The following is a 27,835-nucleotide window of genomic DNA, read 5'->3' on the forward strand; positions in this document are numbered from 1 at the left end:
TTTTTCAGTCTTTTTTTTTAATGCATATTTCATGTAAGTGAGACCACACTATATATGCACATATATATGTGTATGTGTGTGTGTGTGTCTACATAACATTGTAGCATAAACACCTTCCTGGGTTTATTTTCAAACTTTTTTTTAAATTACTCTTAAAACTTACATCACACAGAAGTCACATAACCATTCACATATTGGGCATTTAGGTTCTTCCTAATTCTTTTGTATTACAAGATTGTATTTAAAACATTAATCTGTGTACCACTTACTGTTTCCTAGAATAGATTTCCTGAAGTGGAACTCCTAGGGGAATGGATATAAACATTTTAAAATCTGTTGAAACATATCACCAAATTCTTCTCTTGAAAGGATATCCAGTCATATCCCCACTGCCAGGAGCATATTTGAGATCAACTCTGTTTAACACCTTGTGAGCCTGGTCTTAGGAAGCTGTGAGGTCTGGCCACTAGTTACTGGGAAGATGAATGTGCTTTTTGGGCTTTGCAATTAGATCAGCAAGAGCAAGTCTTGGCTTAGAGATCAAAGATAAAGCAGCAGCTCCATATTCTATGTTTACTAACTTAGCAGTCACTGCACACTAAGGTGAAGAGCCATTATCTATTATGACAAAAGAAAGGGACTCTCCTATATCAATGGGGTGATTTTGAGGTAGTGATTTGGAGTTGGGGATTATAGGTAAATGCTTATATTGTAGAGCCTGTTTATTCTGGCATCACTATCCCTAGAAGCTACCGTGAAACTATTATTTTCTATTTTAAATCTCTCCAAATCTATCATGGTCAAAGGCTACTGTTCTTTAATATGATCTTGGTGGAATAATTTGCTTTGACTCTGGTATCCATTCTTGGATAATATTCTTGGCATAAAGATGTATTCTGTTCATCATCACAGTTTGTGTTTTTACTTGTGTACCCCGTTTATTAGAAAGCAAAAGACTTTCCTAGAGCTGTGTCCCACATTCCTTCTCTCCTGGAGACAGGTGTGATCTGGGCTAAGGAGGTTGTATTTTAGACTCTGCCATGAGATAACTCTTTCATCTGTTTTTCTCTGTCACAGGAAAAAAAACGCAGTGAAGGCCGACTCCTCAGTCTCTTGGAACAGTCTGAGCAGAAGACTGCAGGTGAAGACTTCAGGACCAATTTTCTGGGCTTCTGTCAAAGGCCCAGTAAAAATAGCCACTGAGAACTCATTGTTTGTTGGAGTTATGTGGGTATACATTTGACCCAATCAGCCAGCCTTTTAGACTCTAAATTGTATCTCCCTAAAGAAGATGAGGACCCACCCTGTCTTGTTCATCATGTGTTTCATTTCAGGCTTTATAAAGCCTGTTGAGTGGGAAAAAAAAAAAATCCAAATCATAGAGGAATGACACAGCCCTAAATACATTCTAAAGGAACAATCTTGGAAAACCAGACATGTAGACATTTCTTCCTCCTTCTAATGTTTTGTGCATTATTTATGTGTCACTTTTAGTTTTGTGTCCCAATCTATGCTCCTGAGGGATTATAGGAAGTAACTCTCTCTTTGTGCCTAGTATTTATGGAGCAGTAGAGTGGATTGGTTAAGAGCATTGCATAAAGTTAGTAATACCAACTTCATAGATTGTAAGGATTATATCTAGTAAAGCTCCAAACAAATTCTCTGGCATAAGTAGGCTCTTGGTAAATGTTAGCTGCTATTATTACTATTGTTATTTGTTGCTATTGTTAAAATTCACTAGATGTAGATGGAAGAGGAGCTTTTGCTTAAGCCTGGGGAGATTTGCCTACCTTCTAGTTCTGGTAGTTCATTCTCACAAATAAATCTGTTTTGCCTCGTGATGACTATAAAAAGGCAGCCTCTCCAAGCCCTACGCCCTGCTGCCTCTAGATCAGCATGTTCTGAATCTCTGCAGGTGGCAGAGTTCCCTTGGCAACTCCTTGTACCTCAAGTCCAGATTTGAAGTAGATTATTCAGAGGTTGTTCATTCAAAAGTGTTCACCTCGATACTTCTGCAGCTGAGTCTGTTGGATGCTAATACTAACATTCCATTGATCTGAGCCTTGGGGATCTGAACTACCTGGATAAGACTGATGAAAAGCAGTGCCCAGAAAATAGGAAGCACATGAGCAGTGAGAAGTAGTATGATTACAACACTTTTAACAGCATTACTACTTTTTCTCTCTTATTACAGATGCAGAAATAAAGACCAAGTCTAAAGAAACAGGAGGCCTCAGGTGAATTGGGGTATACATTGAAATATGACTGTGAGCAGTTCTAAAAAAGTGTAGGCCTGGTCCTGGGTTCCGTGGATAATGTGATATTCAAACCATTGAAGGTGGAAATCACCATGGAACTGTGTGACCTCTCTCTGTGATCCCTCCCCCAACCCCCAATATATCTTGGCTAAGAATTGGATGGCTAGTTCAATTTCATGGCATAAAAACAGGCAGAGCAAGAGCTATGACTTATTCTTCCCTCCCAACCGTAGTCTTCTGACTTAGATTTCAAGAAGTTTGGGAATTTGGTAAAAAAAAAAAATTTAAAAAAAAATGGGAATTTGGGTCTGAATTCTCATTCTCTCACTATCTGTGTGGCTTTGGGTTTATAATTTACCCAGTGTCCTCATCTGCAAAAAGGGAATGATAGTACTTATCTGGTTGGATTATTACAAAGATTATATGAACTGATAATGTATGTAAAAGCCCCTGGTACAATGCATGATACATACTTAGTGCTTATTAGTAGGTATATATTGAATTCTGAATTTTTTCCCCTTCTCTCTAGGGTGCCCTCACTAGGGATGGAAGAGGCAGGCTGCAGCAGAGAGATGCAGAGTTCCCCTGCACATCTTGACTTAAACGAATCTCCCATCAAGTCTTTTGTTTCCATTTCAGAAGCCACAGATTGCTTAGTGGACTTTAAAAAGCAACTTACTGTCCGGCCAGGTAGCCGGACACGGGCCAAAGCAGGCAAAGGAAGAAGGAGAAAACCCTGAATTTCTAGGGTCCAGAGTTCACAAAACCATTAGCGATAGGGGTGGGCCATGGTCATTAAGCCTTAGTGGCCCCTATTTCATTGTTGAGCAAGTTTTGGCCCTACAGGTTTCACCACCAGCACCCACTCAGCATTCTCGTTTTGATGTTTTCTATAAGCTATACAGACATTGTGTATAGTATTCTGTTTTATAACAATCTGGATTCACTTATAGTTAAAAGAAAATTTAAATATATTTATCTATGTTTGTATGAAATATTATTTCAATAAGATGGAGATTTTACTTTTTTTTCTCTGTGTTACTGGATTTGGGTTGGGAATATTTAAATGTGGAGCTAGTTCTGAGACTCCTAAATTACATGTTTCCAAATTAATTCCATTACTGGTCTTTGACATACTGCCGATATTCACTGAATGTGTAGTGTGCAATTCTAAGCATTGTGTGGTTACTTCCTTGACCTTTTCTGACATCATTGTGGAAGGTGCCAAGGCATCAGATCCTACCTCTTATTTTGCTGTCCCTACCATTCGGTGACCTACCACTTCATCTTGCTGCCTCACCTAGTTAAGAATTCTCAGCCAGAGCATAGGACCTTTGAGGAATTGAATGCTCTGTTAGTAGCTCCTATGCAAAATTATTTTTCTTCCTAGATTAACCAGTGGGGATGCCAGGGATATCTGTTAAAACAGATTGGTTCTCTTCCTGTCAAAGGTCATAGCAGCAATAGGAAATAACTTATATTTCAGTGTATTAGTAGAGGAGTGCACATTTTTTACCACATTGCCCAGGAGCTTTCGGTGCAGAACAGAGATGTGGTCTGTCTTCAGTGTACCTGCAGACTCCAAAGATAAGAGGATGTCGAATGGCAGAAGCAACTACCTGTGGGAGATGACCAAACAAGGATGTTAAGAAAGCTAGCTTTGGCCCAACCTGATTTGGAGATGTAATAAAAGACTGTGGGAGGTGGCTGCTGTCCAGGAATGGGCCCTGGGACAGGGTAAATAGGGACACTACTCAGACTCTCCTAACTTCTGATTTATCAAGTTCAAAGTTACCTTTTCCTTGGTTTTAAAAAAGATGAAAATGAAGGGTGTGTTAGACTGGAGATTCAGAGATAGCTAGGATGGAAGGCACAGCAAAGGCCTTTAAGGCATTGTTTCCTGCCTGAGCCTTTGCACACAAGCTCTTTGAGTTAAAAGAAGGCAGCATGGTATGCACACTATTTATTCCATGTTTTGGTGTTGGGTGGCACGGACATTGTGGCCAGCATCACGTAAGGTAATAGGTGTTGTTTTTTGAGGAACTATTGTGGCTTAGGCAATGTATGTACTTTCATTTAATCCTCACAGCAACTCTATGAGGTAGGTATTACCCTCCCTAATTTTCAGATAAGGAAACAAAGGCTCAGAGAAATAAATAAAGCCACTTTTTGTCCTTGGCAGTGAGACCACAGTGCCCCTCATCTTCAGTCCTAAAGAAAATGCTGTGTTTTTACTCTAGTATTGATTATTTTCTTGTTTTCCTTCTAACAAAAAGTAGTTTATTATGTCCCATCAACTTAATCCTCACTAGTCTCATTTACTGGCAATTTATTGGAGGGTAGAGCATTATAAGTGGGATAATACGTTTCTCTCTCTTCCTGAAGAGAAGAGAAAAGGCTGATTCTAGAAAGTGAATTTTTTAGCTTAAAATTGAGCAGTTTCCCCAGAACATGGGTGAGTGGCAAATTGTTGGAGGCGAGTATGGGTCAGTAGGACCAGGACCAATAGGCTTACTTGCTAGTCAGGGGAAAACAGCCATCTCCCCAGTGCCCTTCATGACCTTACTCCTTACCCCCTCCCTACACTCTACCATCCCTATCTTTGGTAAAGTCTGCTCATTTATTTTATTCCCCCTGTGCCCATGGTCCCATGAGAGAGGCGTTAGTGAGACAATGAAGAGACAAAAAGTCAGTGGAAAGAGTTTCACATCAGTCTGAGTCTGAACCCCTTTCTCTGATATGTGTTAATCCCTCTGAGACCCAGTTTCCTTGTCCATAAAATGGGGAAATCATACTTAACAGTGTTCTAAGGAGTAAGATAATGTATATAAAGGCACAGTATCTGTCGCATAGAAGATGAGAAGTAAATGGCAGCAGTTATTAATGTGATGCTGGTTTTGTATGTGATAAGTAGTGGTAGGGTGAGAAGTAAAAGAAGCTAGAGGTGGGGTGCAGATGCGAAAGGAGTCAGTTATTTGAGGAGTGAGCCCTTGACTGTCTTAGCTTCAACAACCACCAGCCTTCCACAACAGGCTTGGGTCCCTGGGCATTTAGAGCTCACCCAGGACCCATGGGTTTTTCTTTTTTCTTTTCTTTTTTTTTTTTCTTCTCCTGAAAGGTGGGAAGCAGATGTTCTGCTGGTGTTGCCAATTCTTGGAGAGCTGGAAAGCTCCATGAACTTCGTAAGCTATTACCATAAATTGGGAAAGAGAACTACTCCATGTTAGGCATTGTGGTTGTGTAATTTCATTTCATCCCTTACAACAGCCTTTCATCCTCTAGCAGAGGCTGTGCCTTGCCCATTTCCCCTGGGCACTCAACATTCTATTACATACCCACAGTAACCTATTGCAAGAATTTGCAACTCTCTGCATTAGCACTTCTCTAGCTTTGTATTGGCACAGGCTGGGATGCCAGGACTTAGGCCCCTGAGGCAGTCCTCAACCAGTGAAAGGTGGAAGCTGGGGGATAAATACTTGAGCTTCCTTACCTGTTAGGTGGGTGCATTCTCCACCAGAGTTCTCACAGAGTTCCTCTGTGGGACTGAGCCTCACTAGCTGCCAGCAGCAACTTAGTTATGTACATTCAATTGCTTTTCTTTTCCTTCCTACCTCACTTCCAGTTCCCCTGCCAGCACTTCCTGGATCAGGGCTGGGACTAGAGTGAGGGGCCCTTGCTTTGGGTTCATGTAAGGACAGAGTTGGCACTTACATGAAGGTAAGAGGGCCTCTTTACCTTTTGTAGCTAGGCACACCTCACATGGATCACCCTCATCCTAGCCCTGGCCTGGATCACTTCCCAGTTAAGATATTTGCACTCAAATTAGGTCTGCCTCTGGGGAAACCCAACCTGAGGCAAATCCTATGGAAAAATTAGTCTCCATGTTTTATGCATGGAAAATTTAGGCTCAGAGAAGTGAAGAGATTTGCCTAAAATCATACAGCTAAATGGGATGGGATTCTAACCCATCTGCCTGACACTAGAGCTAATGCTCTGTGTACTTCACCACCTCCTACCTCCCACTTGAGTCCCAAAACTCAATGGAAGTTTTAAGTTTGGATGGGCTCATTCTCACCTGTGAGGCAGAGCAGCTTTGGCCCTAAGTTGATTTAGAAAGTGGACTGAGGAGAAGGCAGATACTAAGTGGAGAGTATACCAGTGGGAAGATAGAAGAATATATAAGCCCAGAGTGGAAAGGCTGCTGAAGCTATATGCACCAGGAAAGCAGGAAGAGGTTATTTCGAAACTCTCAGATTCAAAAGCCCTGTACTACTGAAGTTGTAGCTCTTCAATTTAACACAAATTAACTGATACCTATTACATGTCAGGTCTAGAACCTGGGCCATGGGATTCCAAAGATGAATAAGGAACATTTTCTTGGGAGTCCGTGGGGAAAGACAAACATTATTTTAATAGACTGTTGTCAATGCAATGATATAAGCCAATCCAAGACCCTGAGATCAATAGACCACACTCAGCTGGGGTCAGGGCCAAGAGGAGCTTCTCAGGAAAGGCTCCACAGCATTGGTGATGACTCAAATATAATTTTTTTTAATGTTTATTTACTTAGAGCAGGGGAGCTGCAGAGGGGGAGAGAAAGAGAATTCCAAGCATGATCCATGACTCGGATCATGACCTGAGCCAAAATTAAGAGACGCTTAACTGACTGAGCTACCCAGGCACCCGTGAAGTATAAAGGATAGGAAAAATTTGGTGACAAGGCTAGAGAGGGCAAAGGGGGAGGTTATTCCAGATAGACCAGCATGAACAAAGACTTAACAGCAAGAAGCAGCTTGATGGGTGTAGGAAGTCTGCAAGGCACACCTGGAGTAAAGGGTGTGGAAGGAATGGTGGGGAACTTACTGAGCCTGTGTGCCTGGCTGCTGGGCACTGTCAGCTGTGAGAAGCAAGACTATGAACAGCTCCGAGTAGGGAGAGCCTAGCTCCTAGCCCAGCCCTGGCTGCAGCCCACCTTTCAATGACCTGACCACCAATTCCCATCCCTCGGTTCCTCCTGGACAGCTGGAGATTGGTACTAAGGGTGCTATGAGAGAGTCTTGTCAGGATCTGTCCTTCTTGTTGGTCAGTGGTCATCTGGCGTCCAAAGAGAACTGCTGGCTACTACTATGTCTCTGCTATAGCCAGGACTGTCACAGCTGCTCACAGACCTCAAGCTCAAGCAACCTCCACCCTCTACAGGCCCTGACACAGAACTTCCCCGACACTCTGCCTAGGGTATTGGGGAAATAGACACAGGACTTCCGGAAACATGGATGAAGAGTTTTGGCATTACTTGTTAGGAACATATCCTCACCCTGGCCCAGAAGACTGGACTCTGGCTGTCAGCATGAATCACATTCAGTTCCATATTCTCTTCCAACTAAACTAAGCTGAGAGAGACTAGAGCCCTAGGCTAGGCAGGATGTTATGCTGTGGGTGATGGCCACTCTGTCCTCCTGACCCCACCCCCAGTTTCCCTGCTTTTCAGAGCCCATGTGTCTGATTGGCACTAATCTAGCCAAAACTAATACAAGAGCCATCATCCCTGGTCTCCACCCTGGTGTCACGTGGAGGCCATGTTCTATCTGTAGATAATGGTAGGGTTACTGCTGTTGAGGTAGACCAGAGTTTTAAAATTTCTGCTTACCAATTTCTCAGAAATGAAAATTGGTGCAGTATGTCTGGTCTCCTGTCTTGGTGGGTGTCTTAGCCTGTTCAGACTTCTATAACAAAATACCACAGATTGGTATATAAACAACAGAAATTTATTAGTCTGTATACTGAAGTCTCAGATCAAGCATGGTTGAGTGAGGGCCCTTTTCCAGGTTGCAGACTGCCAACTTCTCATATCCTCTCATGACAGAAGGGGCAAAGATGCTCTCTAGGGCCTCTTTTATGAGGGCAATGATCCCATTCATTAGGGCTCTGCCCTTATGACTAATCTTCCAAAGGCCCCATCTCATATCTTCACCTTGGGCATTAGGTTTGCAACATAAGAATTTGGAGGGATACAGATATTCAGACCATAGGAGTGGTCATAGTGATACCCTAAGGTTCTATGTATTCAAGAAGACCAATTTGGGCAAAAACAGCTTTGTGGCCAACAGCTGTACTGCAGCCTGAGATTCCCATTTCCTTTCTGGTAGAGAAGACCCAAGGTATGAACCTACTTTCTCCCCACCCACCCCTTGGCCTACCAATTCAAGGATAGACTCTACAGTCTGGCTGCCACCTTTCCCATTATATATCCCCACCTACCATATCTTCTTTAGGTCTTTGGAGCTGCATCCCATTCCATGAAGGTGCCTTGTGCTCCGTGATTTTGTACATGACCTTCTCTTTGTCAAGGATCACCTCTGCCAGCATACTGTTATTCTTCCTTCAAGGCTTAGCTTTCTCAACTTGCCCTGCCCACTCCAGAACAGAGTTAGTCTCTTCCTCTTGTGTTCCCACATTGCCTCTTGCACATTAGTACTTCAACATTTTAATGTTGATTTATTTATTTTGAGAGAGAGTGTGTGTGAGTTGGGGAGAGGCAGAGAGAGGGAAAGAAAGAATCCTATGCAGGCTCCATGCTGCCAGTGCAGAGCCCAATGGAGGGCTCGATCCCACAAGTCTGGAGATCACAACTGAGGCTGAAATCAAGAGTTGACACAACTGACTGAGCTACCCATCTGCTCCAGTACTACATTTTGGAAAATTGTCTATTGTACTGTACATTTCTCATGCTAGACTCTTCCATCTTTCCAGGGGTAAGCCATCAACTCAAAACTCAGACTCTGAGTGTTTGTGAAGTGGACGGAGCTCCCAGCATTACAGAGGGGATGTCCCAGGGTCCTTGACCTAGTTCAGGGCTCCAGTTTCCTGCTTCATCTTGCTTAAGTTTGCACCATAGCCCTGCCTGTGCTGGGCTTCTCTTAAGGCAGACTCAGAAGGAAGTGCACCTTCCTGAATTAACTGATGTTCAGTTAGTGGTGGCCAAGGAAGAGGGTGGGACATTACAACTCAGGTGACTTGTGAGTTTCATTTCACAGTTCAGTGGGATGCCTCACATTGAGAGAGAAGAGCTGACGCCCGAGGAAAGTGACCAACTGCTTCTCCCAGGTAAGAGCCTCTTCTAATTCCTGCTTGCTTTAGCCCCAGTCCCTTGCCCTCATCTCTCCAGCTTGGCCCATGCTAGGGGAGTGGAGGCTGGAACGACTAAGCCAGATGTCCTCAGTGGTAGCTCCCATCCTTGGCAGGGATCCGTGGATACTTCTCAGAAGGAAGTCTCACCTCATGTAGCTGATTCAGCTGAGTTAAGCTAAGAGGCCAACAGTTACTCAAACATGTGCAGACCCTGGCTGGGTTCTGGGAATCTAGGGATGTGGAAGAAATGTCCCTCCCCACTGGGCTCAGCTGGAAGAGACAAACAGGGATACATTTACTGGGAGTGTAAACACTGAGATTTATTGAGGGGAATCTTCACAGTCTTTGGCATGTAGAAATATGGAATAGATATCAAACAGAAGAGTGAATGAGTAAGAGAGTGAATATATGATTGAATTAGCTGGGAGTGAGTGAATGAATGTTTGAGTTAGCTGAGCCTCAAAAGGGGAGTGAAAACTCACCCCGTGTGTAACCCTTGGCCCTTTACTAAGATTATAATTGCCTTAGTTATCCCATTTTATTCTTGAAACAAACTTGTAACATACGTGGAGTTAACATTCCCATTTGACAGATTTTGGAAATTAGGTATATGTTACTTTGAGGAAATTTGTTAGAAACTCATTTCTTAGTTCTCCAAATAAGGACCCCACCCCCAACCCCCAAATTTTTCAAAGCTGTATTAGCACCTACCTATGCCAAATCTTGTGCTGGGCTGAAGATGTAAATGACTCAGACACAGTACTTCCAGAGTCAAGGAATACCGTGAATGAAGGCTGGACAGCAGGAGACAGGGTGAAGCTTGTAGTAAGTGTGGCTGGACTATGAGTGGGAGTAGCAAGAGAGGAAGCTTGGGGCCTGCAATGCTGTGATAAAGAGTTTTAGACTTTTTTTTTTTTTTTTCCTGCAGTGGGAACATCAAAATGTGAAGGTTTACCTCCTTAAGGGAGATAGGGGCTGGGAAATGGCATTTTTGCATAGTCTGGTGATATGTTGGTAGTTGGTAGGGCAGGGAGATATACAAATTGGAGCAGAAGTATCAGTTAGGAGGTTGTTGGAATAATCAGATGGGAATAGGGTCTGGGGCAATGGCGGTGGGAACCAGGAGGAGGGGATACATGGGAGAACTCTTTCCATTTTTAGCTCTTTCAGCGTAAGACCTGATTGCGTAGAGGAAGTGAGGGTCAAGGATGTAGACAGGCACCTGAATAGCTGTGAGAGTGAGCAACCTTAATGCCTCCAGCCAATGTGGAGGACAGGAAGAGTTTCATAGGGAAAAGTGAAGGAGAAAATGAATGTGTCTTTGACTATTGAGTTTGAGGAGCCTCTCTATCATCTGGACAGTAATGTCTAACAGACCATTAGAATTTGGGATTTGGTTGAGGACAGGGGTAGATTTAGGAGCCCTTGCACATAGGCCTCAATCAAACCTTGCAGATGATACAAAGGGAGTGTGGGGAAGAGGGCTATGGCCAGAAACTAGGAGAGGGGGGTGTTGTTTAAGGGGAGAGGAGAGAAGAAGTTATGAAGACTATGAGAGACTCAGGAAGGAGACCCAGGAAAGACTGGCTGTCAAAGCCAAGGGACAAGAGAATTTTACAGTGAAAAGAATGCTCATGGCTTTGCATGACTGAGAGAGGACAGTAAGGGTGGGGACTGAGGAAAAGGTTGGGATTGGGCAGTCAGGAGATCCTAGGTGATCAGTAGGAGGGCAAATTCATGGGCATCATGGGGGTGGAAGATGGGGAGGGGTTGCAGGGATGGAAAAGTATCTTTCCTGAAGTTTTGCTGTTATAGGAAGAGAGGTAGAGTAATTCAGTGGACAGATGCCTTCTGCTCATCTTGGGACCTCCACTGCATTTTCCCTTTTTCTTAACCCTGAAAGGCACCTGAATCACCAAAAGCTCCCTTGGGAACTTCTTGGAACACCAATACCACCTCTAGCTTGAATTAGCAAAGTACCAAACATCTCTACAGTCCTTTACAGTGTGCAAAGGGCTTTCAGATTCATTAACTCCTTTAATCCTCACAAGAACTGAATTTTTGTCCTGTCATAGAAGAGGAGATCGAGGCTCATAGAGTTTCAATTCAGATTCATCTAAATAAATCTGAAGGCACACCCTGAGCAAGGTTCTTTTGCTCTCATTATTTCATTTGCGCCACATAGCCCTTTGACATATATTGGTCCCCGTTTGGCAGATGAAGAAAATTAGGCCTCCAGATTAGAGACCTGGTGCTGCTGCTTTGTGAAGAGCTGGGTCCTCGACTCTGAGCACAGGGCTGTTTCCATTCTGCATCACTATACTTCCAAAACCCACCCATGAGCTGATGTTTGTGTTACACATTAAATTTACTGAAGGAAAAAAAAATCCCAAAACTAACTTTATTTATTTATTTATTTATTTTAATGTGTACTTATTTTTGAGAGAGACAGAGCGTGACTGGGAGAGGGGCAGAGAGAGGGAGACACAGAATCCAAAGCAGACTCCAGGCTCCAAGCTGTCAGCACAGAGCCCAATGCAGGACTTGAGCTCACAAACCGTTAGATCATGACCTGAGCTAAAGTCAGATGCTTAACTGATTGAGCCACCCAGGCGCCCCTCAAAGCATTTTCTAAGTCTTACTCCATTTAATTCTTACAAGAACCTTGTGAAGGTAGATGGTAGATATTTCCTCCCATTTTACAGATGAAAAAACTGAATTTCAAAGAAGTCAGAAATGACCTGCCTGAAGTTGTGCCACTAGTGGAACCCCTTTCTAAAGCGCGAACCCATCCCTGTTTAGATCTCCCTTCAAGATGAAGTTTGCTGGGCACCTGGGTGGCTTAGTCGGTTAAGTGTCCAACTCTTGATTTGGGCTCAGGTCATGACCTCACGGTTCGTGAGACTGAGCTCCACATTGGGCTCTGTGCTGACAGTGTGGAGCCTGCTTGGGATTCTCTCTCTCTCCCTCTCTCTGCCCCTCTTCCACTCACCCTCTCTTTCTCTTTCTTAAAATAAACTTAAAAAAAAAAAAGATGAAATCTGCATGCCTTAGCTAGGCATAAAGGCCATTCTTAGTCCAGCCTGCCTGCTTCTCCAGCAAGTCTTTGGCCCCTCCTTACCTCACACCCTTTGTTCCAAACCTCTGGAACATCCCTGAAATCCCAAGCACAGTAGCAGGTCCATGTCTGTTACTGCCCATGTCAACTGTATTATGATTGTTGGTAAGGCTCTGAAATCCCTGAGGCCAAGGGCTACATCTCCTTTGTACCCCAACATTTGGCACAGTAGCCATCAGGAATTGTAAATGTAAATAAATGACAGAATGAATAAATGGCATTGGGATTAGAAATCAGTCTTCCTAATGCTCTGTTAATATACATGCTTCTGGAAAATGAAGGCCTTCTGGTTGATTACCAAAGGATCCGTTGATGGTCAGAGGTTCTGAGCTCTGCACACAGCTTTCTTCCCAGACCCCTTAAGAAGGAAGAAAGTTAAGGTCCATGGCCTCTGAGGGTTTGCAGAGTGTGTGGTTCATGAGGGCTGTCCTTTTCCTTCTATAGGTGGCCGCCCCCCATTGTGGAAACACATGGAATCCATTGGGGCAGTAGGGTTGCAGCAAAGGGAAGGAGTTCCTAGCTGCTCCCAGAAGGGCTTGCCTTGCCCCTCAGACAGCTCTGAGCTGGTAAGTGCAGCACTGGGTTTCTGTCTCATGCCTATTCAAGGCTGTCAAGGACAGGATCAGCTGAATATGCAGTGGGGCCATGGGCTCACAGCCATGCAGCCCTTTCTAGTTAACCAAGCCTTTCAGATCTGATCTGGTAACTACCTCTTCTGTGGCTCCACACAACAGCAAGGTAGGGATTATCTTTTCATCTTACAGCTGAGGAAGAGGGGACTTAGAGAGGTGAAGTGATTTGAGTTTTAGTTGAGCTAAACAGGAGCTTCAGCTGAGGTGTTTCAGTTCCAAAGGCATTGCTTTTGCCACCTTGCTACATAGGTGCTGTCCCTGCCCTGATGGGTTGGCATAGTCTAGAAAGGACCATCTTGGGGTTTTCTGGTAGAAAGTTGCATTCTTAAGGCACTTCCTTCTCCTATTTCTTTAGTTACTCCTGCATGTCTCCCTCCCTTCAACATGGCCACTGCAATCAGGCACACAGAGATGATTGCAGGGCTGAACTCAGTGTAGAGGTTATTCTGCAGCATAGTCCATAAGCCTCAGGTTAGCTCAGACTGAGTTTCTCTTTTCTGTCATCTGTCTTTTTTTTTAAGTTTATTTATTTTGAGAGAGACAGAGACAGAGAGAGCAAGTGGGGGAGGGGCAGCGAGAGGGGTGTAGAGAGAATTGCAAGCAGAGCTGGACTCGGAGCTCAAACTCACAAACCATAGATCATTACCCAAGCTGAAACCAAGAGTCAGACACTTAACTAACCAAGCCACTCAGGCACCCTTCTTTTCTGTCATCTTGACCAAGATTTAGAAATCCTTGCATATCACACCATCAAGCAGGAAACACTTGTGTAAGTCATTTCATATCTGTTAGTCTGTTTCCTCACCAGTAAAATGGAGGAAAATAAAGTCTAATCCTCCCACCCCCTTGGAGGATTAAGTGAACTAATGGAGATAAAGGACCTGCACATAGGAGGCCTCCGTGAAAGGGTTCCTGAGTTGTTCCCTGCAGTTTCTTTAGTTTTCTAGCTTATTCTGACATCTGCTGGACTTGGCTTGTTGCCTAAACTGTGAGGGCATCACCCCTCACTGCATTTCATGCTCCCACTTCACCTTTGTCCAGTCTCTGCTCCAGACCATGCTATCAACGTTTCCCTAGTACACAACTCATGGCTGGGCCACAGAAGTGAGCAATGACATGGCCCCTGGCATGGGGGACTCAGGCCTTCTGAGTATTATTATTCTCTTGGCCATATTCCAGGGCCACACAGCCAGGAAGTGGCAGAACAAGGACTCAGATGTAAGTTTTCTCATCCTTTGGAGTTTCTTCGCTGCAACCTTCATCAGCTTTGAGTTCTTTTGAGGTGAAATTGCTAGTTTTTATAAGGTTTCACATTCATATGGAAACCCCTCTTCGGTCAGTTCTGGGCTCAAATCCCACTCTGTCCCTTCATAGCTGCTTGGGTTACGCAGATGACTATCCCTCTCTGAGCTTCAGTTTCATCATTTGTAACACATGAACAACCTAGTGTACATGGCTGCTAGAAGCATCCCCTATAATTTAAACACGGAACTGAACATCTGGCACTCCAGGTAGGATCATTTGCCTCCTTAGGAATCTGTTTTCCATTCTCTTCTTAAGCAGAGGTGGGAGCAACTCGCCTGCATCTCCCTCACTGAACATCCTTTCCTCCTTGGCTCTCCCTGCCTCCTTATTCATATGCCTGGTGGTTACTTTACAGATATGGGTCCAACGTGGGGCACTGGAATGGAATTCTTGTGGGACAGGTGGTGAGGACCTGAGAAAGGCTCAGGCCAGGAGACTAGAAAATAGAGTCACAGGTTGGGACTCTCCAGCAAACCTAGGAGGGCTCCTGGTGTCTCTTTTTTTTTTTTTTTTTTTTAATTTTTTTTTAATGTTTATTTATTTTTGAGACAGAGAGACACAGAGCATGAATGGGGGAGGGGCAGAGAGAGAGGGAGACACAGAATCGGAAGCAGGCTCCAGGCTCTGAGCCATCAGCCCAGAGCCTGACGCGGGGCTGGAACTCACGAACCGTGAGATCGTGACCTGAGCTGAAGTCGGACGCTCAACCGACTGAGCCACCCAGGCGCCCCTGCTGGTGTCTCTTTGAAGGACAGGCCGGAGAGTCATCTGGGGGAGGTTTCCACATACAGATGAGGTACTGGGGTCCTCTTAAACTCCCCCACAGTAGCCTGATGGAGAAGAACCTGGGGTGTCCTATTCTCTGCTTTTTGCCTGCCTACCCCTCCCATCACTTTGATTCATCCCTAGCCCAGCCTTCCCCCCAATTCATCCCCTCACTCTGAAGAAAATCCCTTTATCCTCTTCTCCAGATCTTCAAATGGCTTGTTCCCTTCCTTCATTTAGGTCACCTCCTCAGGGAGAACTTCCCAGACCAATATCCAAAAATACCTCTTCCTCCCCTGGTCACTCTCAAACTTCTATTCCTGCCTTTAAAAAAAAAAAATCTACCATTTCTACCAGAATATATGTTTATTTGCTTATTTTCTGCGTCTGTGCTGAAATCTGAGCTTCACAAGAACAGAGCTCAGCTGGTTATGCAACATATAGTGCTTAGAATAGTGTTGGGCATGTAGTAGGGGCTCTATCGATGTCTGTGGGAAGGATGGCTGACTGATGGCTGATGACTGATGGCCAATTGTCCTCCATGGTGTAGCCTCCAAATTTTCCTGGGCCGGGCTTACTTAGGTTCCAGAGTCAAATGGATTCAGAACCTGAACTTGAGATTCATTCACACATTTTGTTCATTTGCTCATTCAATGACAATTCACTGAGCAGCTCACCTCTGGGTACTGGGGAGCCAGAGTGAGTCAGGGGTACGACAGGAGAGAGGCCTCACTAAACCCTGAATTCAAAGAAGCAGAAGGGGCAGGGGACACAGGGATCTGAGAAGGAGCTACCAGAGAATGGAGCAGGAGGAGGAAGTGTGTGGGTCTCCCCTCTAAGAAGGAACCTTCTAAGAATGCAGGAATGTAGTGTAAGCTGCAGGCTATAAAAGAGAGCCAAGGGATGTGAAGAGGTGAGGAGTGGGGCTGAGCAGGTGTTGGGGAGACCAGCAAGGCTCAGAAAGAGCTCAGGAAGGGCTCTAGTCAGCTTCTGGGAAAGTCAAGGGAGGTGCTGGTCTGTACTGGCAAGAAGAGGAGGTGTGAGCCAGGCGGGACAGTCCTGATTGGAGTGAGAGAGCTTGGCTAGGTTAACAGGGCTCTTGCCCAGATGTTAGCCTGTTTCTCCCCAGGTGCTGGAATGCCTACAGCAATTCAAGGTAACACAGACACAGCTGCAGCAGATCCAAACCAGCCTCCTGGGCTCTATGGAGCAGGCACTAGGGGGGCAGGCCAGCCCTGCTTCCGCTGTCCGGATGCTGCCCACATATGTGGGGTCCACCCCACATGGCACTGGTGGGTGACATAGACTAAGATGGGTGGGCAGGCCTGGGGAGAGTGTTCTGATCTGGGGAAGGGAGAAGTTCCTTATCCCTCTTCCCATTAAGGTTCCCAACTCTAAGCTCTCTTAATGAGACTTTACAGTCCTTGGGGATGTTTCTGGGAGGCAGAGGGCTTGTCTTGCCAGCTCATGCCTTTCTGTGACCTTTCTGCCCCAGAGCAAGGAGATTTTTTGGTGCTGGAGCTGGGGGCCACAGGGGCCTCACTGCGTGTTCTGTGGGTGACCCTGATGGGCACTGAAGGACACAGGATGGAGCCCCGGAGCCAGGAGTTTGTGATCCCCCCAGAGGTGATGCTGGGTCCTGGTCAGCAGGTGAGAGGTCACTGCCCAGTCTCTGGGGCTTGGCTGGGTGGCCAGGGCTCTGCTGGGCAGATCTGAGCCCCCAACCTATTCCACAGCTCTTTGACTTTGCTGCCCACTGCCTGTCTGAGTTCCTGGATGCATTCCCTGTGAGCACTCAGGATCTGCAGCTTGGGTTCAGCTTCTCCTTCCCTTGTCACCAGACAGGACTGGACAGGGTGAGGCAGAGTGGGCATGGGAACATTGGGTGGAGGAACCACAACCCTATGAAGGTTGCTGGGGAGTGACCCAGCTTTCCTGCCCCCAGAGCACCCTCATTTCCTGGACCAAAGGTTTTAGGTGCAGTGGTGTGGAAGGCCACGACGTGGTCCAGTTACTACGAGATGCCATCAAGAGGCAGGGGGTGAGTAGAGGCAAGGGCAATGGGAGGGCAGCTTGTGTGGCCTGGACCTGGGCCCAGCATACATAGGCTGTGCCTGTGCTCCTGGGAAGGCCTGCTTTCCTTTTTGTTTATATCCTTTATCCAGTTTAACTCTGGGGTGAATGTTGCTACCATTCCCATTTTATAGGTAAGGAGGCTGAGGCTAGGAAAGGTCAAAAAATTTTCAGGACTGTAGGAGAAAACAAGGATGAAAAGACTTGACCCTGTCCTCAAGGACTTCACAGTCTAGTGGGAAAGCATTTTGACAAAAGATTGTCCCTGTCAAGGAGGTGGTTCCAATGACTCCGGTAGCACTGGGAAAGGTACACCGGGACCTGGGCAGGGATTTGAAGGAGGAATTCTCCAGGTGTATAAGCTAGGCCTGGGGTGGAAGGTCTGGTTTCAGAGAAGAGTATGTGCAAAAGCCTGGATGCCTGAGAAAGGTGGATCTGAATTCATGTGACTAAATACAGTGGTGCTAGTGGATGGTAGTCAGGGCTGGGAGGAGCAGGCTTGGGAAGTCAGGCCAAGATGAGGATGAGCAAGCCAGGTGCCAACAGTGCAGTTTTCCAGATGCCATGCTTGCTCACCCTCATCTTGGTCCTGTGGGGAGCGCTGGTGTTCTGGGGGTGATGGCTGAGGTTGAAGCCTTTGAGAGTCCCAGGACCCGAGCTGGGGGTGGAAGAGCCAAGGGGAAGTGTGGAATGGGAGGAAAATCCTCTAGGTGGGATGGCCTGGAATATATGTGTGGGCATGAGCACACATATTTCATGGACTCTGAGAACCTCCATCAAAGCCAGGACCCCTCCGTCAAACCAAGGCCCTAGGCTTGCCCATCCCCCCGGTTCCCCACTCTACCTACATAGGTAGAGCCCTGACCTCTGCCCTCTCCATTGTCCAGGCCTACAGCATCGATGTGGTTGCCGTGGTGAATGACACAGTGGGCACCATGATGGGCTGCGAGCCAGGGGTTGGGCCTTGTGAGGTCGGGCTTGTTGTAGGTGAGCTGTGGGCCATTTGTGATGATGGGTAGAGGGCACAGCTACCTGATGGGCAGGTCCTGATGGAGTCATCCCTGCCAGACACTGGCACCAATGCATGTTACATGGAGGAGGCAAGGCATGTGGCGGTGCTGGATGAGGACCGGGGCCGTGTCTGCGTCAGCGTTGAGTGGGGCTCCTTCGGCGATGATGAAGCCCTGGGACCAGTGCTGACCACATTTGACCATGCCTTGGACCGAGAGTCCCTGAATCCTGGTGCCCAAAGGTGGCCTGATCTTCTGCTCTAGAGCTTATCATTCTTCTGTTCCCTTCCTCACTGCTATCCCTGAACTCAGGACCCTCCCTCTTGCTTGCTCATAGGGTTTCCAGGTTGCAACCTGGGGGGCCCTGGCCAGGCTCAAAGAATTAAGGGCTTAAGATTCTAGAACCCAGAGTTTTCAACACTTAGCCCTCCCTTATTCCTGACAGGTGTTCCCTGCCCTCTTTTGGGTCCTGCCACCCTCCAGGAGCCCCTCTGAACCCAACTTAAGCCAGAGGGGGCAGCAAAATCTGGATAAACACCCAACTATCTCCTAGAAGGCCATTTGCTTCTAGAACCTCCAGTCCGGGGACCCTAAAGAAAATGATCCTTCTTTTGGGGCTCTTAGAGGTGGGGCCAGGTGGGCTGAGGACTTAAGAAAGGCTCTGTCCAGCCATACTTCCTACCTATAGGTTTGAGAAGATGATTGGGGGCTTGTACCTGGGTGAACTGGTGAGGCTTGTGTTGGCTCACCTGGCCCAGCGAGGAGCCCTCTTTGGCGGCTGCACCTCCCCTGCCCTGCTGAGCCGAGGCAGCATTCTCCTAGAGCATGTGACTGAGATGGAGGAGTAAGTAGGGAAAGCGAGTGGGCTTAGACAAGGGGCTTTTTGGCTTGGGAGAGGGAAGGATGCTCTGTCCCCCAGGTAGCTCTGGGGCTGGGGGTGGGTAGGGAGCTTCCAGGCTATTGAGTCCCAGTACGCTGTGTCCCTCCAGCCCCTTGGCCGGGGCAGCCCGTGTGCATGCTATCCTGCAGGACTTGGGCCTGAGCGTGGGAGCCTCGGATGCTGAGCTTGTGCGGTACGTGTGCACAGCCGTGTTTACTCGGGCTGCCCGGCTCTGTGCTGCTGCCCTGGCTGCTGTTCTCTCCCGCCTCCAACACAGCCAGGAGCAGCAGATGCTTCAGATCACTGTGGCCACCGGAGGCCGAGTGTTTGAGCGACATCCCAGGTATGGGAAAAACACACAATCCTGTGTGAGCAGGTAGCAAGAACATGTGTGTGTTTTCCATAGAGACCCAGAGGGCACTCTGTGGTAGCATGGGTGCCAGGCAGTGGGTACAAGTGGCACTCAAGCAGAGTGAGGTCAGATGGGGACTAAGGGAAGCCAGAGGAAGTCATGGGAGAGAAAAGATGCTTCTCTTTGGGTGTGCAAGGGAGGGGTCTCTGGGGGCACTGGGAGCACTGGAGACACTGAGCATATGGTTGGTTCACAGATGGATTTAGAATTGAAGGGATCTGGAGTGATGGGGCTCAGGGCTTCAGCAAGCCCTGGGTGGGGTTCAGGTTCAGGTGCCAAGCCAGGTATGCTTGCTATGTGTCTGTGTAGTTTCCTCAGCATCCTGCAGGAGACCGTGATGCTCCTGGTCCCTGAATGTGACGTCTCCTTCATTCCCTCTGTGGACGGGGGCGGCCGGGGCGTGGCAATGGTGACGGCTGTGGCTGCCCGCCTGGCTGCTCACCGACGCCTGCTGGAAGAGACCCTGGCACCATTACGGTTGAACCGTGAACAGCTGGCAGCAGTGCAGGCACAGATGCAGGAGGCCATGGCCAAGGGGCTCCGAGGGGAGGCCTCATCCCTCCGAATGCTGCCCACTTATGTACGGGCCACGCCTGATGGCAGTGGTGAGGACCTGGCCTAAGTGTGGGGCTGGGTTATGGGTTCCTGGAGGTCATAGCATGTGCTGAAGTCGAACCACCAGCTTTGTCCTGGCACTGAGGGTCTCTGTCCCACAGAGCGTGGGGACTTCCTGGCCCTGGACCTTGGGGGCACCAACTTCCGGGTCCTCCTGGTACGTGTAACTGCAGGAGGTGTGCAGATCACCAGCCAGGTCTACTCCATCCCAGAGTGTGTGGCCCAGGGCTCTGGACAGCAGGTACTCACAGCTTGGACCTGATGTCAAGAATGGGGAAGAGCCAGGATGGGACCATCCTCTGACTTGCCCCGTATCTCAGCTCTTCGACCACATTGTGGACTGCATTGTGGACTTCCAGCAGAAGCAAGGCCTGAGTGGGCAGAGCCTCCCCCTGGGTTTCACCTTCTCCTTCCCATGCAGGCAGCTTGGCCTGGATCAGGTGAGGGAGGGAGGGCCAGGAGAAACCATCCCCAAGGGCTTTCCACCCTCATCCCCTTCATGAAATGGGCAGGAGACCTGGGAGGGGGCTTCAGGTATCCTGGGCTGGAGCTAGGGGTGGGCAGAAGCACTGCTGTGCTGGGCCAGCACTTAGTCCCAGTTTCCCTGGATATGGTACGTGCAGGTGGAGGAGGTGTGGCCTGGAATCTAGGGCTATAAAGAGGCCTAAGGTGGAAAAGATCATGGATACCCCTGGGGGCTGCCAATGGGCAGGAAAGTGGAGCCAGGTTAGGTCTGGGCACTCGGGAGCAGTGTAGGCCCAGATCAGGGCTGATGAGGGGACATACTGACTGTCTCCCCCACAGCCCTGGTGTACCGATCTAGGGGACCTGCAGGGAAGAGCATTTGTTCCTGTATTTCAAGCGGCTGTGTTGTCCAGTTTCTTTGAATGTCTCCCCTTCCTGGCCTTGCTGTGCCCTGGCTTGGTGTTGGGTGCCTGACTGGAATGGCAGAGCAGCACAGAACTAGACACAGCACCCACTAAGCATCCACCTCTGCATGTCCTTCAACAAGAATGCTGGACTTCTCAGTGCATACATCTGAGGCCTGTCATGGAGACAGCTCCTCCCAGACCTCTGGTCCAAGTTCCCAAGGGTCTCCTCCTCAACAACCCCAACTTCTGCCAGAAAGCCTCCTGTGATGAGGAGCTTGCTTCCCCTAAAGTTGCCCACCACATTCTTCCACGCCTGTGCTCACTGAAAAAGCTCTTTCTCTTCTCCACCCAGCCTTTGTGCAGGTTTCACCTCTGCTCCAGCTCTGACCTCTCTCAGACACCTGCCTCTGTATTTTGCTTTCTTTCACACAGTGGCCCTTTGGAATTGAGCATTCAGCACTGTCTGTCTGCTGGTCTCCTCCACTCTAGGCTAAGCACCCTGGCACCGTTTCATTATTCCTTGTAAGGTGTGAGAAGAAGGTGGGACTCAGGATGCAAAATCAGGCATGCAACAACAAACGAGGTCCTATTCATTTTCTAGAACTGAACTTAATTTCTGTGTTGAGCCCACATTCTTTTGAGGAGTGATAACTTAATGATAATCAATTTGGGGACCTCCTTCCCCAGGTAGGGGTCGCTCCCAACTACACAGCATCCTTTGTTGTGTATGTGCAGATACTCGGGGAAGTCAGGAGATGCCCAGGCCCCAGCTATGTGGACTCTCTGCCACTTCCTGTCTTGGTTCTTGACACCTTCCTTGACAACTCACCTTCCCCTCCAAGGGGAAGGAGGACAGAGACCTCCTCTGCTGTCAGGTCACTCCAATCTCTACTGTCTCCTCCCTTCCCACCCAGGGGAATGGCCCAGGAAGAGGCATAGGACACCTTTCTCAGGAAACTCCAAAACTTCAGTCCCTCACACCCAGCACCCCTTCCCCAGACCAGGGGTCTTTCTCTTGTCTGGGAGCAGGGAAGTTTTGCTGCTACTAATGATCTGTCTTCCCCACATTAACCCTCCTCCTTATTTGCCCTCTCACTCTCTGGTTTCTGGTTTCAATACAATGAGCATAGAACAGTCTGGCTGTGGTTATATAGGAAAAAGGATAAAAGGAAATATTGTTGGGGGAAATGTCGGTTAATAGTTCTAAAATCTCCTGCCCCAAAGATTTTCATAGCTGCTCTGCATGCTCATACTTTGGGCAGAGCTGCCATTTTCTAATAGCAGTAGGCTAACTCCTCCTGCCCCCACCCTCAGGAAGCACACTTAGAAATGAATAGTTCTACGCTGCCAAGCCCATCACTAAGTTCACAATTTAAGGCCAATTTCTCACAATAAAGGCCTATCTGTCTTGTCTCCTCCCATTCTGCCCAGGTGTCTGGATTCTGGCTTTTCCACTTGTCCTGCACTCATATCTGGAACACACAAGTGTATCTGCTATGGACACGGCTCTATCCCTAATTCCTCAATTTCCTTCATCTCAAGTGACTCTTGCTAGTTCTTTCTGAAAGAGCAGAATTTTCTGTCATTTGGACCCCTGAGCCTTCTGTGTCCTCCCTCTTCTCATACATAGCACTCATTTTATCAGCTCGGTTCATTCCTAACCCAATTATGAAGGGCCGTTCCTTCTGGGCAGCCGTCTTAAAACATCCAGACTCTCAGACCATCTGAGCATTCTGGCACTAATAATAGAAGACATAGGTCAGATGGTTATTAATAGCTGTCTTTACACAGGAAGGCCCCTGGAGAGTTAGGAGGGGCAGAGGGCAAGGCCTTCAACCATATGGCAGAGTGGGTATGGGATCCTGTTTGGGGAGAGGGGAAATCGTATGCTTCTGATGGGATGCAGGCTTTGGGGAGGGTGAGATACCAAGGGGCCTTCACCTTCCTGCCCCACCTTGGTCTCACCCTAGGGCATCCTCCTAAACTGGACAAAGGGTTTCAATGCATCAGACTGTGAGGGCCAAGATGTTGTGTGTCTGCTGCGGGAAGCCATTGGGCGAAAACAGGTGAGGAGTCTGCCTCTAGGGATGCTTGGGGCTGTGGCAGGCCTTGAAGGGAGCAAAGGGTCCCTTGCTTCCTGACCCAGGGGGGTGGAGTGGGTGGCTCTCTGCAGTAGAGGCCTTTGGGTCCAGCACTGGTTGCCGTGACGACCACGTTGCCCAGCAACTAGCAGCATCCTTTTGTGTGCAGGCAGTGAAGCTGAATGTGGTTGCCATTGTCAATGACACGGTGGGGACCATGATGTCCTGTGGCTATGAGGATCCCCGTTGTGAGGTCGGCCTCATCGTTGGTGAGGAGGGCCCTGCTTTTTTTGTGCTCCTATTGCCTGGTGTTAATTCATTGCTTCCTGTTGATTCCTCAGGTTGGACACTCCCCTGGTCTTGGGGATGTGGCATCTTTCCTGCCTGACCCAACTAGGCCCTGCAACACTCATTTGGACTGGGTGTCTAAACTTTGGTTGTTTAGCCCAGCTCAGCTACTGATTCACAGTCATTTAAGCTCTCTGAGCCTCAGTTTGCCCTTCAGTTCAATGACTCTGAGCTTTAGAGTCATACAGATTTGGGTGGAAATACTAGCTTTGCCACTTCTATCTGTATGACCTTGGCCAAATCACCAGAGACTCAGTTTCCTTCTAAGATGGAGATAATGCCTGTCTCAAGGGTCATGAGGATGAAACAAGAGGCAACAAAGTGTGGGACAATGCTTAGCTCATGGTACATATACAGTGCTTGGAACTGAGTAGAGGCTGTGGGTGGAGGACACAGAATGAGCTGTGGGAGTCCTTCAGGTAGTCCAAGATCCTAACTCTTTATTAAGCATTTCTCCTCTGGCCAGATAGGGCCTGGATGAAAGGTCAGGAAACCACATAAAGACAGGGGAAATACCTGTCTTCTCAAAACTGACCATGGGGTGCCTGGCTGGCTGTCAGAGAAGCATGTCACTCTTGATCTCAGGATCGTGAGTTAAAGTCCCATGTGGGGTGTAGAGATTACTTAAATGAAAAAAAAAAAAAAAAAACAAAACAAACTTTAAAACAAACAACTGACCATTTAGTGGGAATTGAGCCCAGAACAGCATGTGGCAGAGAGAGCTTAATCGGACTCTACACATCAGGGTGACAAGGCCAAGATCAGAAAGGAAGTGATCCCAACATGAATGGGACTTGAAGAGAGAGGGTTGTCTAGGCAGGGGAGGAGGGCTCCCACAGCTCTTTGGGTAGTCTCCCAGAGAAGGAGGTATGTAGTAGCCTCCTTTAAACTGGGAGCTTCGTGAAAATAGAACCTAGCATGGAGAGACGCTCAGGAGAGGTATGCCCAGATTGCTATGTGAATAAACAACTAGTCAGAGGAATTCCAGGTGGGGCTGACAAGGAGACCACCTGCCTAGAGCTGACCATGTATTGGGGGAGAGGGAGGGGATGTCTTTACCCAGAGTATGCCCTCTGCCTAGAATGCCTTTCCTTTCTGTGCTTCTTGGTTTTAAGGTAAAATCCAAACATCATTTCCTCTCTGTAGCTTTTCCTGACCCTCTAGGCAGGAAGACTCAGCGGTGCTTAAGGCTCCCATGATGCTCTTATTTGCACTTCTACCTGGGTACATACAGGCACTATCAGAGTTAGCTGCTTACTGCCCAACCTTTGGCCACTGTAGGGCTCCTCATGTCTTGATTCCTATGTCCCCGGTTCCCAGCCAGAACCTGCTGGTTTCACTAAAGATGTGGAAAGCCAGTGTAGGGAGATTGGGCCTCTCAGTTGCAGGCAGCAGGGGTTGGGAGGCTCCCTCACATATCTCCCAGGGGTGGTCTGGGGTAGCATGGAAGATACAGTGATGGTGGTGCTTGTACGGAAAGTAGTGGAGGCCCAGAGGCCTTGATGCTCCAGGGTCTTCAGAAGGAATGTCAGGAAGGAAGGCATATCAGGATCTGGCACAGGTTGTGAGTGTGGGGAAATGGAGAGGTAAGACATGAACCCAAATTTTGCCATCTCAGTCTGGGAAGGGTTCAGAGGAGTCTTATCCATGTCAGTAAATGGCTTCCACCCTGTCTGGCCTCTCTGCAGGAACTGGCACTAATGCCTGCTACATGGAGGAACTTCGGAATGTGGCAAGTGTGGCTGGGGATTCAGGCCACATGTGCATCAATATGGAGTGGGGAGCCTTTGGGGATGATGGCTCTCTGGGCTTGCTCAGAACCTGCTTTGATGCAAATGTGGACCAGGCATCCATCAACCCTGGCAAGCAGAGGTATGGGCTGGGTTGGAAAGAGGTGGCTGGTGGTGGCTGGCACTGGTTATGGTAGCAGGTGGGGTCTCCTGACCTTTGTGCACCTATGTTTTCTTGCAGTTTTGAGAAGATGATCAGTGGCATGTACCTTGGGGAGATCGTCCGCCACATTCTCTTGCATTTGACCAGCCTTGGAGTTCTCTTCCGGGGCCAGCAGATCCAGCGCCTTCAGACCAGGGACATCTTCAAGACCAAGTTTCTCTCTGAGATTGAAAGGTACCTGAGGCCTGCATTGCCTCCTTCCACCTCCCAAAGGAATCTATCCGCTTTGGGTAAAATTTTGGTTGGTGGGAGGTCCATTCCAGAGGATGGAGATGTCATGAGGTGGGAAAGCTAATGCAGGACTCTGGCTCTCTGTGCTTTCCTCCTTTCTTTCCTCAGTGACAGCCTGGCTCTGAGGCAGGTCCGAGCCATCCTGGAGGATCTGGGACTGCCCCTGACCTCAGATGATGCCCTGATGGTTCTGGAGGTGTGCCAGGCTGTGTCTCAGCGGGCTGCCCAGCTCTGTGGGGCGGGTGTGGCTGCTGTGGTGGAGAAGATCCGTGAGAACCGGGGCCTAGAAGAGTTGACTGTATCCGTGGGGGTGGATGGGACCCTCTACAAGCTGCACCCCCAGTGAGTCTGGGTGCTGGGCTGAGCAGGGAGGCATGGCTTGGCTGGCTGGGGTCTGGCTGGCCTGGTCTTACCTCAGCCCCTCTCCTTCACAGCTTCTCCGGCCTGGTGGCAGCCACAGTCAGGGAGCTAGCCCCTCGCTGTGCGGTCACCTTCCTGCAGTCAGAAGATGGGTCTGGCAAAGGTGCAGCCCTGGTCACTGCGGTTGCCTGTCGCCTTGCCCAGATGGACCATGTTTGAAGAAGTCTCCAGGAACTACCCTTGCAGGACCAGGGCCCAGGTCCTACCTGTCCCCAGCTACCCAGGACTCCCAGAATAGCCCAAATGTGGCCATTCTGTGGCCACTAGCCTTGATCTCTGGCTTTCTCAGAGAGAAGTAGCACTTGGGTTAGCAATATATATATATAATTTATTTACATTCACGTCCGCTAAAATCCCTACGCACCCCGGTGGCCGGGCAAGGCTGTGTACATAAGGCCAAGTGTAAGTGCACGAATGCACTTAAGACAGAGTCAGGGCACGAGCTTCACACAACAGACCCCGCATGGGGGAACCGGCCAGCCCCAGGAGCGGGCACGCCACGGCACGCACACTTGCCATTGTCCAGCCCGGGACTCCCATTGCATATTCACATGCCCTGTTGGGCAGGGCTCCTCCAGGCTGGGGGTAGGGGGAGGATCAGGGAGGAGCCATTGGGTGTCCCTGGGTGGGTGGGAGAAGGGCAGCATGTGAGAGGCAAATGTGGACTGATACTGGGTGTGAGAGACGTGAGTTGCCTCCAGGTGTACAGCATGAGATGAGCGTGTGTGTGTGTGTGTGTGTGAGAGAGAGGGGGAGTATGTGAGATGAGAACACGAGACATGCATGGGCACATGCCCGTGCGGTGGTCGTGTGCCTGAACCCAGGGGCCGCCCCTTGTCCAGCTGTGGCCCTCAATCTAACAGGCTTGAAGCCAGGCCCCTCAGATGTGCCCCTACCTGGCAGGCACAGAAATGTTTGCATAAGGTCCAGCTCAGGCAGGAGCTCTGGGGGCCATGTCCCGAGCCCAGCGTGTGCGCGCATGCCCGTGTGTATGCGGCCTCCTGGCCAGGGGCAGGAGGAGAGGTAGCATCACACGCACATACACACACACAGATGGGCTGGGCCTGGCTTGGGCCCTAGGCACTGTCCACCCTGGGTGGGCCCCAGAGGCCAGGGCATGGTCAGAGCAGGTGGCAGTGCCAGCCTGGCCAGGCAGGCCTTGGAGGGGCAGAAGTGTAGGCAGGGTCTGAAGGGCCAGTGTTAAGGGACAGTGTCTGCCAGGAGGGGGCCTGTCCACACAGCTCCCCCTGAGCATGGGGGAAGGGCCCCGTCTGGCATCTGTCCGTCCCTGGTGGGTGCCAAAGCTGGTGAGAGTGTAGGCGTTGTAGGCCTGGCTGGCCTCAGCACTCCGCCTCTGACACCGTGAAGAGGCCAGCGTCTGGCTGGCCCAGTCCGGCTACTGCTGCAGCCAGCTGGCTGAGGTTGCCGTTGGGGAAGTGCCGCGCCTCCCACAGGTTGAGGATCATGGCTGTGGGGCTGGGCTTGGAGGCAAAGAAGCTGAGATGGCTGTGGAGGGGGTGGGGAGGGGGGACAGGAGCCAGTCAGCGCCCTGCCTTACCCCAGGCTGTACCCTCCTGTCCCTCAGCCCACCCAAGGGCAGGACCTCCCCTCGACCAAGTGCACCGACCACCCTGGGTGCTGGTGGATGGGGTGCAAGGCCCACAGAGCTTCCTGTCCACCCCACCCATCCTATCCCACCAGGATGGACTGCAGGTGGCCTTTGTAGCCCCTCCT

At 48.8% G+C, this 27,835-nt stretch overlaps 3 protein-coding genes across 4 annotated transcripts in view; 2 read left to right on the forward strand and 1 right to left on the reverse strand.

Annotated features, from left to right (window-relative positions):
- The window catches only part of UIMC1 (ubiquitin interaction motif containing 1), a 119,483-nt gene extending 116,251 nt beyond the window's left edge, over nucleotides 1-3,232 (forward strand). For both annotated transcript variants that reach the window (XM_030326915.1, XM_030326937.1), the window contains 3 exons: nucleotides 1,078-1,141; nucleotides 2,195-2,237; nucleotides 2,788-3,232. In XM_030326915.1, coding sequence (XP_030182775.1) covers nucleotides 1,078-1,141; nucleotides 2,195-2,237; nucleotides 2,788-2,998 — 318 coding nt within the window. In that variant the 3' untranslated portion in view covers nucleotides 2,999-3,232. The remainder of the gene's footprint in view (nucleotides 1-1,077; nucleotides 1,142-2,194; nucleotides 2,238-2,787) is intronic.
- Nucleotides 3,233-9,251: 6,019 nt separating this feature from the next.
- On the forward strand, nucleotides 9,252-26,436 carry HK3 (hexokinase 3). The gene is made up of 19 exons (XM_030326951.1): nucleotides 9,252-9,362; nucleotides 12,949-13,070; nucleotides 16,336-16,498; nucleotides 16,702-16,856; nucleotides 16,943-17,062; nucleotides 17,152-17,247; nucleotides 18,167-18,266; nucleotides 18,348-18,531; nucleotides 18,978-19,133; nucleotides 19,279-19,512; nucleotides 19,891-20,186; nucleotides 20,298-20,437; nucleotides 20,517-20,636; nucleotides 23,039-23,134; nucleotides 23,319-23,418; nucleotides 25,186-25,369; nucleotides 25,469-25,624; nucleotides 25,790-26,023; nucleotides 26,116-26,436. Exons 1-19 carry the CDS (start codon nucleotides 9,302-9,304, stop codon nucleotides 26,258-26,260), a joined length of 2,862 nt encoding a protein of 953 aa, XP_030182811.1. The 5' UTR covers nucleotides 9,252-9,301; the 3' UTR covers nucleotides 26,261-26,436.
- The window catches only part of UNC5A (unc-5 netrin receptor A), a 61,652-nt gene continuing 60,242 nt past the window's right edge, over nucleotides 26,426-27,835 (reverse strand). Inside the window, exon 15 of the mRNA XM_030326971.1 lies at nucleotides 26,426-27,607. Within this exon, the coding sequence (XP_030182831.1) occupies nucleotides 27,442-27,607 (166 nt within the window). The 3' untranslated portion in view covers nucleotides 26,426-27,441. The remainder of the gene's footprint in view (nucleotides 27,608-27,835) is intronic.

The sequence above is a fragment of the Lynx canadensis genome, chromosome A1 (assembly GCF_007474595.2).
Source record: "Lynx canadensis isolate LIC74 chromosome A1, mLynCan4.pri.v2, whole genome shotgun sequence".
NCBI lineage: Eukaryota > Metazoa > Chordata > Mammalia > Carnivora > Felidae > Lynx > Lynx canadensis.